The following is a 13,001-nucleotide window of genomic DNA, read 5'->3' on the forward strand; positions in this document are numbered from 1 at the left end:
GTCCGACTAAATGTCAAGCAACTTTATTTTGTGAAATAGATACGTTACGGATACGTGTAGCTATTTCGATTCGTTGCAGTCATGCTGTCAAAAACGGTATAAAATGGAAGGACCAAACCCGATGATATCTTCGTTTTAAATCAATCAACATGAAACTGGTAAGGAAGCAAATTTGTTTATTCATTTAAAAGTGATAATCTTATTTTGGTGTCTTTTACTCACAGATTCTGCTCACTGCTGTGCTAGCTATCTGGGCATCGGGATGCAATGCTGCTCTTAATACTATTCCTGAAGAGAAGTGGGAAGAGCTACCACCACTACCAGTAGATTAAAAACTAAAATTGGTTTAGAAATATTCAAATATACAATCATAATGCAGAAATAATTTTTGAGCTGGTCAAATTTTTTACTGTGGTTATTCACACTAAGTCTACAAATTGGTTTTGAATTTAGTCAGTTTCAGTCCGTAGGACTCTTCTTTTAGGAACTGACCGATTTGGACATCGACGAACAACTGAAAATTCCTTACTCCCTAAATAAGATAATTCAATTTGATGCATGCCTATCGGTCCTTTAAAGATCAAAATTTCTAATTCAATTAGAAAGAAAATCAAGAAAGAGAGCTCTAGTCAAAGGCTGCCCACAAGACAGTTCCACTCAAGGCTGATATGAAAATATTAAATTCTTTTAGGTTGCTTAATAAATTATATTCCCGAATAATTGATTTCCCTCGCCTGGAGACTTCAAATTTTTTATATAAGTCCATGTAATGAATACAAAGATTGTAACAATAGTACTCGAGCTCAAGGCTCGAATGAATATTTTAATCAGTTGAGAAATGGGAGTAATTATATAGATTCTTCAGCTTGCAGATCCCCTCGTTTCTCATCAACTGCAACTGGAAGTTAGGGTTTGTTATCGAAATCAGATAAATCGCGACAAAGTCGAGTGCGATGATGGCAGGGAAGCTGATTTGGCGAATAGTTGTGGAAGGAACAGCCGCGTTCAGAGAAGCCAAGTCCTTTCAATTAATGTGCTTTCCACTTTATGGCCAACTGTGGGCAATAAAACTTGTAAGCTGAAAATAAAAATTCAGTTTTGTAGACCAATCCCTGAACAGACATAAAAAATAATATTAACTGAATAATCAAACTTAATTTCACAGATACATGCTCCCATTTAGCTGTACACACTTGGAGCTGCAAACATTAAAGCACAACATCAGACATTTCGCCGTGGCAATCGGTGCAATAAATATTAAATAAACATTATATGCGGCTCGTAAATTTTTTGGCCGACAGCGAGAAACAAAAAAATAAAGTGACAGAAAGTCAAATACAAGCTGAAACGCGAAATTGTTTCTCCTTGTTTTCATGCTCGCTCTCTAAATAAACGAGTATACGAGTAAACGAGTAATCCAACTGGAAGTTGCAAATTGAGAATATATTTCCTTTTTTTTTTTTGTAATAACAATTTTATTTCATCATAAGTTTTGCCCTGAACCCTGAACCCATTTTCGAAGTCTCGCTCTTATATCTTCTGAGATCGACGCGCTCATGCATACGGACGGACAGACAGACGGACAGGGCTAAATCGACTCAGCTCGTCGCCCTGATCAATAATTTATATGTTTTATGGGGCAGCCACGCCTCCTTCTGCCTGTTACATACATTTCAACAAAAACATTATACCCTGATTTGCCACTGGAAATGGACTCAGCTCGTCGCCCTGATTAAGAATATATATGGGGTCTGCGACGATTCCTTCTGCCTGTTACATACATTTCAACAATTATTATTATTTACTATTATGCCCTGATTTCCCATTTTCAATGGGTTCAGGGTATAAAAATTGTATCTCCTATGTCTTTGGAGGTATAGTGCGTTTGGCAGTCAGTTGCGTCGGACTGTAACTCTTATACATTATTTGGACTGTTTCATGTTTACGAGAGAAACGTGTAAATATTTGAGCTCTGTTTTAATAAAAATGTGGCAACAATTATGAGGGACGTAACCACAGTTATATATTCATTTTTATGTATGGTAACAGTTATATATATTTATATTAACTAACGTAATTAACCATCAATATTACCTGGCAGCAGGCAGGCGCTGCGTATTTCTATATTTGATTACCAATAATAAATATCGAGTCGAACAGAGCGTACTGCAAAAATCGTATTTATTATTCTTAAATAAAGATTAATTTACGTCCAGGAAAACGAGAATGATTTTGTTAAAAGTATGTAACAGGCAGAAGGAGGCGTGGCAGACCCCACAAAGTATATATATTCTTGATCAGGGCGACGAGCTGAGTCGATTTGTCCGTGTATATCACGCGCATATCGAGTTTTTCTCTATATATCGATAACTACTCTCGATATTTTGTTATCGATCAAAAACTTTATCGAAAGATAGTTATTTAATTATATCTTTTACACCTTTAGAGCTAGAGCTTCCAAATTTTAAATGTAGACTCATATGTATTTTATGTCATTTCGATTTTCGTTGTAATTTACCCCCCACCCCTATATCCATCCCCTCACCCTCACCTTTGTAAAAGGCGTATTTCAAGTACTAGAGACTTTTGCATTGGAATGTACATACATTTTCCCCATATAATTACGCTCTGAAAGTTTCATTATGATTGTACGTCTAGAAATTAAATTATTCAACAATTAAATTCTTATAATTTTGCCCCCACTGCAGCGCAGCCCAAGCGCAGTCGCTGCTTACTGCGCAGTTAGCAGAGCGCAGGCTTATGCGCGCGTGTGTATGTATGTGTGCCGAAAAGAAGTGCAGAGTGATTAGTATATTAGATTAGAGGGTTCAGGGTATCTCCTAGTCGAGCAGTCTCGTCTAGAGTCTTCTTACTAGTTTTTGATTGAAGAGAATATCAAACTCTTGTAAGTGCTTGCCACGCTCATTTGTGGGAAGAGTATGAAAGCGTTGATGCGCAATAGGAACATGTTTTTGACACGAATCGGACACACTGACTCTGCTATATGCATGAGCATTTTTATGAATGAATGCGAACTTATCAGCTCATTAACTCGCAACTCCCACTCCGACAATTCTTCTTTGATCAGTGATATATTCTGCATTCTTCCACGCTGATCAATTTCGGTTTAGCTTCAATACCACTCAATTCATTTTGCGCATTGTAAATTTGCACTCCATTATTATTTAGCATTCATTTATTTCTCTATTTAGCATAATTATGTATATATTGATTATATAAGTTAAGACTTTCGACAATATAAGGAGCCTGGAGAGTCCAGTCAGACATTCAAGGGGAGAACCTAACCAGTTGAACAGATTTAGTTCAGTTTATATTCGGACCAGACACAGTTCAGACCTATTGTTCCAAATTATATCAAATATATTATTTCATCGAACACCAAGTTGTTATATATTTACAAGAACCCAACACAGCGTCCCCAATCACTAGTACTCTAGTGTGGGTGCGCTTAACTTATATATTACTTATTACATACATATGTAAATTTACCAATTCAAAATTAAAATATTTATATTGCACAAACCTATTCTATATCAGGTGTTTAGGAGGTGATTATCATAATAGCGCAATCTCTGCATACTTGAATTATTAATGGTTGTAATACAAGTTTCATTTATTTGAAGGCAATATATGCACATTGCCTAGCCTGGGATATCATAAATTTCAAAACAAATTATGCAATTGACTGCCTCACATTTGATACCAGCACCAATTGAATAAATAATTGGATAGCATATGGGCATTTTGCTAACTGGGATGAAATGTATAGCCGTTCTGAATGAGAATGGCGACTGAAAATTTATGAAAATTTTTGTAGCACATTTTGTGGGCGCCGCTCATGAATGGCTGAGTTGTAATGTGTCTGTCACATTGTTTGTTAGCTTGTTTACAATAATAAAAGGACTTTGTTTTGCACTGCTTAAATATTTACATTCAAAATTTATTCATAGGACACACTCACTTCCCCCTGTTTTGTTTCTTGCTTGTTGTTTTCCACAACAACAAAACAAATGCAAGAAGAGTGTGAGCGAGAGTGTGCCTTTATGCATTTCCCTCGTATCATTTTCTTTTTGTTAGATTCAATCAAGTGTAAGGAAATACAGCAGACATATGGAAATGTTGGCACAGATGTAGATAATAGACTTAGACACAAAGCCAGCGTAGCTCTTGAAAATGTCGTATCCCAATCCTTCCTTCAAATTGGAATGTATATGTATTAAATTCTTGGTATTTCGACACTTAAATCGTTGTTCTTTTTACGTTTTCTGATTTTTATCCTTCAATGATTTTTAATAATGCTATAAAGATGTTTACAACTGTGATTTCTAAACAACATTAAATTAATAAGAGAAGACATTTATCTACATGAGATTTATGACTTTTTCCTACAAAGGTTGAATGAGAAATAGGCAGAATATAATTTTTTACGCTTTATAAGTAAAATTTCATAAAATTGAAACTCAATATAAAATTAGAATATTTGAATCTAAACTAAATTTGCAAATATTTTCAGTATTCTTATTTATTTTATTTTATAGATAACTGAACCGCAACAAAAACAAAAAGCCAATTAACCTGAAGTCGGTTGAGTATTTTGTTCTTCTGTTGAAATAAGTAGCTTTAAAGACCTTCTATTTAATATGAATTAGTCAGTCCCTTCTGCAGCTAATATTGAATAAAAGAATTCGCTATTCGGACTGCTGTTTCAAGGACCCCCCGTAAAATATTCCGCAGACGTTAGAATGGAATTTCATACATAAGCAATTCGCAAATTTAAGTTAGCTCCTAATCGAAATTGTGTTGTCACAGAATTACTTGACGCACTTAAACTATTTTGCAATTTTTCGTTTGTGATGATTTGCTTCTGGCTAGATTGAATTCAGAGATGGTCGCCGAAACGTCATTCCAACTCTTGACCCAAGTAGTTGGCTGGCAGAACACATCGAGACAAACATCCTGCGCGACAGACAACTGTGCGAGTTGGAGGCAGGTAGAAAATGGAAAAATGGAATAAAACCCCAGGAACGTGACAGGAAATAGTTCAAATGCCATTAATCCTCACCTTGCTTGTGCAGCACTCGTTAGGTTACAGGCAGGGTCTGAGCCAAAACCATTTGGCCCCAGCTGTGCGGCCGCTGTTATTCGAGACGCATCGAAAAAGAATGCACAATAGAGGCCGCTGTGTGTTTGCTTTAGCCTAGACAAATATAAGGAAAATGGACAGCTTGCTGAATAAGAATTACACTTATGTACATGTTACGGTTATCAGCACGCTCAAGCTCTAATCGGTTGCATAGTTGCTCCATCCAATCCATTACAAAATGCATTTCAGCGGCTATCGCACATAATTAAAACAAAATATATAAGTTCTGTGTGGGCTTTATGACGTAAATCCCTTGACGACACTCCCAGCACGCCAACAAATTCTCAACTCGACTCAAAAGTGAGTCGAAACTCACTCCTGCTGAAAAGTGGAAAGTGCACAACCAGCAGAAGCTGGCGAAAATGTTTGCAAACAAGAGTCAACAGGGTATGTTTGACTTTGCAATGCCCTTTTGTGTGTTTCAAATTGGATTTTAAAATCTTTAAAATCAAAGAAAATTTAGAATTTTCTTTAACTTGCATTCTGTCTTAGTTTTAAAATTCTTCTTATTGGGGAAATTATTACAAATTATGGTATAAATATCACAAAGTGATATAAGTCTGATTGGTCATTAGGTATGCAAATTTTTATCTGCATGTACATTAGCTTTCTTCAATATTTATATTATATATATTTATATATATATTTATTATAGTACATATTCAAATACAAATATTTCTTATAGAGAGTACATAGTTGGATTGGGATTCAGTCAATGAAACCCAAGAAAACATACATTCATACATATATATATATATATATATATATATATATATATATATATATATATATGTATATGAGAAAGTGAAAAGACTTTGATAAGTGCATTTCCTCTTCAAAACTCTTCAGACTGTTGCAGCTGTTGTGCTTATTGTTGTGGGTATTATAATTGTTGTTGTTGTTTAACTTTCAGTTGAGTGTAACATTTTATATGCCATCTGCTCGGAACATTTGAAATTTAGCTCGTAAAACTTGGCTTGCAATAATCTCCTACCTTATAAGCATCAGCTGACAATTTAATATTGCAATGTTATTAAGTAGAAGAAAATGAAATAACTTAAGCTAACTTATAAATGGCTTACAAAGTCTTTTAAAGAGTTTACTCAATTCATTGTCTGGAGCTGTCTAGAAATGAGATACCATTTTTGCTATTCGCAATTTTCAATGAATTTATCAAATAAATATATTTTGTTACAGACTTTTTAACATTTTTATTACTACATATTTATTTTGCTTAAATTAATTGAATAAATCATATCATCTTATATATGTATATATATATCTTTTTTCTACGGACCTCGTATCCTTTGTCAATTGTAGATTTCGCCAACTTTTTACCCATTTCCTCTATCAATTGTGTTTGTTGACCATTTCATTTGGGTTATTGCAGTTCATTTCCATGTGTTTTCCACTGGCTTGCGTACGTACCGCAGACAAGTCAGCGGAAAATGACGAGTTTTCCGTTGTTTTCAGTTGTTTCACTGACTTTTCGCTACAGAGCGCAAACATAAAAACTGTAATTCAAAACAGCTGAGGATACAAATTGCGGAACGTGCGAATAACAGAAAAAAAAAATATGAAATAGCGCCGTTCGCCCAGTATACAGCGCATCTCATATACGCACACACACACAAACACAGATACACCTAAAAGCATGCACAAATACACGTAAAGAAACATTGTTATGTTCGCAGTTGGGAATAAATGTCTGCGGAGGGTAAAAAGTGTTGGGAAATTTTGTTTTTGCTTGTTTTTACTTGTAACATCGAAGGCTGAAAAAACCAGTAGAGGTAGGGAGTATCCGCATTCAAGATACCATAAAAACAAGTATGTAGATATTAAATTGCAATTGAGTGAGTGTGGCGCCTTCAGTCTAGAAATTGCAATACATTTGTATATGCTTATACTAGCGCTTGATACTAAATATAACTTGAAATACCATTAATAACATCCTTTCGTTTTGTCTTTTAACGAGACACTTTTCATTCGAGTTTATTACGGGGTGTACGAATGGGTAAGGGTAAGTGAAAAAGACAAAACTATTTGTATACTGCCGACGTTGTCATTGTTTATTTCAGTTTATAATACACGAACGGGGTGTTAAAATCCTTTAAAGATGTTAATTTAAGTTTAAATTTTTTGCCGCTTTATGACTATCATAAATATTTGCGATGTAGCTCGTACCTGAAAAAAGAAAGTGTAATTGTTGTAGTTGAAGATTGGTAAGCACTACATACATTCTGATGTTATGCATTTTCTTAAGATAATAATAATTATTTATAATAATAAAATTGCATATTTTTGTATAAATAAAGAAGTTGCTTTTATAATTAAAAGATGCATTTTCGGTAATAAATAATTAAAAAATTAATTGCATGTCTTTTTAGTAATTAAGGGGTATTTTAAGATCGTCATAACCATGTTTTGTGTTATTTTCGATGTTTATTGAAGAAGCGAATGTTTCGCTATGGTTCTAAAATTGTTTTTTGTATCCTTTTGTATAGGTTGAAGGCTTTTTAAATTTATTTATTATTGCTACGAACATTCTTAATAAAGTAAAGAATGTCAGGTATTCGGGGTAAATTTCATACTTCGTTTCATGCTTTAAATACAAAAAAAAATTGTTACTAATTTTAAGTTGTTCGGGATGTTGTAAACCACTTCTGATTTCATTGGGAGCATAAATATTGCCTTTGGGTCTGCGTTAGCATTTCTCATTTTTGTTTTTGTATTATCCTTTGCGTCTGCTAATGGCCTTATCAGCGGTAACAAAGTTAGATTGCCTGTAAGGGAACAGTATTAGAGCAACAGCAGTGTAATTAATATACGATGTGTATAATAGTTTATATATGTATATATTTACATATACACATATATATTCATGCGTGTGTATTGTTAATGCCAAGGCTGGATTAATGTCAAAGTTGGCGCTGTCGGGACAACGGGGAAATCAAATTATTTTTCGTTAATAAGATAATTTTTTGCTTTTCATACTCGTACGCAGAGGAAACAGGTATATTGGTTTTCTACTACTCTACGCTTTTTCGACATCAAATTAAAATTTGAAATGTAGGTTTGAGTACCCGCCAGATGGACCATACAGAAAGGTCAAGGTCAAAGTGCGACAAATTGGTTACTGAGCCGCGAGCGAGTATTATGCAGTCAGTTTGCAGCTGTCTAAAAAGTTTTTACTTTTTTATTTTTCATCATTCTGAATCTTTTTGTACACATTTCAATGGAGCTTCGCGTTGTTGTCCGCTCCTCAGTTTGGAAATTGTGTGACAGGCGGGGGCACTTCTAACGCATCCTTGACTTATTGTGTCGTGCTATCTCGTAATGACAGGACAATGGCGTTTTATCTAATTATTCTGACTTCCATTCTGTTGTCTGCTTCAGCAGTTGCAGCCCAACATATAAATTTGGCTTGCTCTGGTCCGACAATCACTGAAAGAATTCTTGGTAATGTGCAAACGTACTATATATAGCGAGAAGCTCGTTGCCTAATCTGGACTTAATTCAACCGAAACTCAAATCAAAGGATCCCCTTTTTCAATATCTAAGCAAAGGGCCTGCCGAATTCTTAATTCTTTTTACACTCACAAAGCGAAAGAGTATATTGGCTTCGAGAAATGTCCGATTGTCTCGACGGCCAACCGTCGCTACCATAGCAGAAATACATCTAAACAGACTTCAAAATTTGAGCATATGGTCGCGATGGAACCCAAAGTTCAAGAGGAGAATAATAACTTAGAACGTGCGTTACTAATAAAATCCTCAACAGATCAATGAAGGCATGTGGGTTCATGCTCACTAAGAGGGCGGCTGATTAACACAAAGCTCAGCTAATGAAGATTCCTTCTTGACTTTAAAGTCAAAAGATATTCAACTGTATGAAAGGAATTTAATTTGAAAGAGCATTATGCAGTCGGTAACGGTCGAACATAAAATTCAAACTTGTTTTTGTTTAGATTAACGACCTTTCGACAGCTTGTGGGCCTTGTCTAAGAGCCGTGAGATATGCCAGCTTGGTGCTTGGGGTTAATATACAGACCATGTTTCGATAATGGCCAAAGCAACCGTTATTCACGACCCAAGACAAACAGAGACCAAAACTTTGCATAAACACTGTTTGCAACGCAAGCAAAGCTAGCTTGAGGTGTCCCGGATGGGAAGGGACTGGGGCAGACTGCTGTTCTGAAATAGTAAAGGTCACTGCGTTCCATTTAATACCCTCAGTTGACTTGGCCACTGATATAGTATCTGTGGGGTTCGCTCCGAATGACAAATGTCCTGTGCGGTGGGGTCGAATTATGCACATGAATCGAGCTCAGATAGAGGGAGATAGAGAGAGACTGAGAGACCCTGAGTCAGACACCAGCTGACTAGCCGCTCCCAAGTGTGCTGTTTGTTTGCCTGTCCAGTTACTATATACAGAGTAAAACACTCAAGTGAAACACTTAGCCAGACCAAGCCTGGCAAAATGTAATATTCTCTGCAAGTTAATTTGACGGACAGCAGCTTAATCATAGGAAATGCACTGACCAGGTTTAAAGATTTCATTTATCATTGTGCCCAGCAAAATGCGATTTTACACGGACCTGATACATATACCCTAACATATTTCAATAGTGTATGATAGAGAAGGTAGAAGCAATCTTCCTCTTTAGGTGTTATTGACCACCATCCAGAGCATCTGTAAGAACATTTGGAACGATTCAAATTAAATATATATGATTATTATTATTTCGTTGCAAGAATGCTCTAATTATTTATTGTGAAACGTTTTTTGATGTTGTCGGAACGTTTACCTATACGTTATTTTGGATATATTCCTGTCTGTCCCCAAAGCAGTTAAAATGTAATCAATCCTCATTGGCATCAATTGAGACGGGACATACGATATTGCTCATCCTTTCACAAATTAACCGAAAATTAGCGTCTGCAGCATTGTTGGGCTGAAAGGATGTGCAAGTTATGTGGAAATATAAATATATCAACTTTTAATGATTTCAACTCTACTTACGCTATATTAGCTGTAAAGCCATTTCATCTGAGTCTGGGTATCTGCCTTTTATATCTGGTACTTGTTTGCCAATCAAGTCTATTTTCTGCCAGAGAAGGACACTTACACCCACATAGCTTGTGTTGTACTCTGCTAAAGCTTGTGCCCCACTTTATAACATTCGCTAATTGCACTCGAGACATTTTGGCAAATCGAGATATGGAAATGTTGTAAGCCAATTAGTCCAAATGGTTTTTGTTGTTAGGTAGGTAAACGTTTCATTTCACAGATGAAAATACAATGAATCACGTATCGGCTCTTTCATACTTGCACTACATATCTATATATGTATACTATGTACGTATAATTGATGAAAACGTATTAACTTGAATGTTGAAAGAGTAAACGAATAGGAATTTGGGGGCTTAAATTGTCGACGATTTGGATGGGCTATTCCACACTTCCGTCGTCAGCAACGCGTCCAGTCATTAAATTATCATTTATACTTGTCTGCCTCTGGGCGTTCATATTGTAATTGTTCAACTTGTAAACGAGCAGAGAGAACACCTCTACCGGTAGAGTCGACTGCAGCACGCTGAGCAGCTTGCCAGGCTTGTTGCAGACGACGATCGCGTTCATCAGATGATCGGCTCCCCGCTCGAAGTTGCCCTCGGTGATCAGAAGTTCGCCCTTGTGGATTTCCTGCATGAAGTAGCGCTCGATGGAGCACTGATCGGTCAAGCTGGGCACACCTTCGTGCTCTTCGGGTTTCCGATTGCGACGACGGCGCTCGTAGAGCTTCTTCTTGAACTCGGGGTGGCTGCGGCGCTTGCTGTCGAAATAGACGCAATAGCCGACAAATGCGACGCTGGCCAAGCCAGCGACAAGGCCCAGAGACGTTTTATTTACAAGCACTCCAATCATTTCGAAGGAATTTTTGTTGTAACGAAATATATATTGAGAGCGGATAAAATGTTGGGACTGAACGAAGCTACTTTTAAAATTGTGTTTAAAAAAAAATTTATTTTTATGCTATCCAATAAACCGATCGACTGCTAAGACGAACTAAAAATATGTATAGGGCTCCAAATTTATTCTAACTAACGAGAGTTTCAAATTCCATATGACAAGCTGTATTTGTATGTGTATTAAAATTAATATGTAAATTATAATAAGACGGGTTATTATGCAAAGACACTTTATTCTTTTATTATCACAATCTCTTTGTTAGCTCGTGTGAGCATTCGTTAGGAACAATCGCACTCAGCCGAAAGTGTAATGACCGAGCCTCGCTCCGGAGGAACTGCCTTCGCGATCACGGTTAACTTCTACGCCAGGTAATTCTGCTTTTCTCTGCTCTGGAACAGCCAATCCAATACGTCAGAGTCAGAACCGTTTGAGAATTATTGTGCGCGCGCAAGTGAAATTTTCTACAGCAAGCAAAACAGTCAAAGCATGCGCTGCCAACAGTTGAGTATGTGTGCGTGTGTTAACTTGTAATATATTTAAGCTCTATACATACCCAGATACATATATTTATCCATAAAGCATTTAAACTGATTTTAAATAAATCTGCACAAAATCCGCAGTTTGGCAACTTGATATTCCGCACAAGCTGCATTTCTTGGAATGCGGCCGCAGTCGGCGATCTTAGGGTTGAATTTATTTATTTATTTTTAATTTTAATTGGAGCTCATTAGCGGCGTATCGAACTGTATGAATGCTGTAATGAAATTGTAAATTAATTCCTAACAATTAAATGAATATTTCTTTAATAAATTAGTTAGTTTGCACCCTACAATCGAATCCGGTAAGTCAAAAATCTCAATAAATACTTTGGTTCCTCTGTAATAAAATCAAATAAACCTTATCAATCGCTCAAAAAACAGAGCAAATTGTCAGACATAGATGTTGGAATAAACTGAATTGACATGACAAAATAAATTAAAATAGATCCATCAGAAATGTCATCAATGCTATACAAAATTGTATTCTGCAAAAATCCTCTTGTAGTAGACTGACAAATCAGAGACAAGCTGTATATTTGAATATCAAAAAATTTCTGTTATTTGAGAAACTCTACGCGTTGAATAAAAATCTTTACTAATTGTAAAATGTGTGATTCGTAAAAAATACTTGCTGCTTGCCATTTCGAATCATAGAGATTTGGTTATGTAAAATCTTTTTAATAATTCAGAAATGAACTTCACCAGGATGTGAAATTATTAATGTTATTAAGAAAAATATATATGCATAGAACGGAAAGTAAACGTAAAACACAGCTCCTTGGATAAAAAAAATCTTTGTAAATTTCCTACTAATTTGGGACCAACGATCGCCCGCCCCACTTTTACATTTCTTATATAAGGTGCAGTAACTCAGCTACTTACATACCCCATCACTATCATATAACCTCTTAAAACCAAACATTCTCAGAGGAGGACTTTGCCAATTTCCTAGTACTCAAATGTCTCTTATGACTGACAGCTGGAATTCAATTAAATCTAAAAAGCTTTGAGAAATACGCAGTTCTCTTTTGTCCGAAAGGAGCTAACGTTTGCCAAGTCCTCTTAGTTTGAAAAGTTTAGCTAGTGAATTTCATTTATATTGAATGAAGAGTACATTTGAGTTTGTCTGCCAGCCTGCTTTGCGTATTGTATTGCCAATAACTAATTGGATTTTTGCTGTTATGCATACTAAAAATGCAATCGTATCTAAATTTCCTACTAGTTATTTTGTGTATACATATGTATATCATATGTATAGTGTTGGCCATAGAACCCCGGGGTATAATGGTTTTGTTATATTGGAACTGGCAGACGAAGTCTTGAAATT

The 13,001-nt window shown here is 35.8% G+C and overlaps 1 protein-coding gene and 2 long non-coding RNA genes across 3 annotated transcripts; 2 read left to right on the top strand and 1 right to left on the bottom strand.

Annotated features, from left to right (window-relative positions):
* Positions 1-385, top strand: LOC6572168. Its single transcript, XR_001449509.3, has 2 exons — positions 1-158; positions 225-385. It is a non-coding gene; the product is annotated as an uncharacterized LOC6572168 (long non-coding RNA).
* Positions 386-9,898: 9,513 nt separating this feature from the next.
* LOC6572167 (mitochondrial import receptor subunit TOM20 homolog B) lies at positions 9,899-11,249 on the bottom strand. The gene is made up of 2 exons (XM_001998280.4): positions 10,188-11,249; positions 9,899-10,119 (listed from the first exon to the last, which is right to left on the bottom strand). Exon 1 carries the CDS (start codon positions 11,088-11,090, stop codon positions 10,617-10,619), a length of 474 nt encoding a protein of 157 aa, XP_001998316.1. The 5' UTR covers positions 11,091-11,249; the 3' UTR covers positions 9,899-10,119; positions 10,188-10,616.
* Positions 11,250-11,479: 230 nt separating this feature from the next.
* On the top strand, positions 11,480-12,281 carry LOC122756898. The gene is made up of 2 exons (XR_006356756.1): positions 11,480-11,976; positions 12,056-12,281. It is a non-coding gene; the product is annotated as an uncharacterized LOC122756898 (long non-coding RNA).
* The last annotated feature ends 720 nt before the right edge of the window (positions 12,282-13,001 follow it).

Source organism: Drosophila mojavensis, unplaced genomic scaffold (assembly GCF_018153725.1).
Source record: "Drosophila mojavensis isolate 15081-1352.22 unplaced genomic scaffold, ASM1815372v1 contig_19, whole genome shotgun sequence".
Classification (NCBI taxonomy): Eukaryota; Metazoa; Arthropoda; class Insecta; order Diptera; family Drosophilidae; genus Drosophila; species Drosophila mojavensis.

What these genes read in the sequence shown, in the direction of transcription:
- LOC6572167 (XM_001998280.4), bottom strand. Translation starts at nt 11,090, where the DNA reads ATGATTGGAGTGCTTGTAAATAAAACGTCTCTGGGCCTTGTCGCTGGC.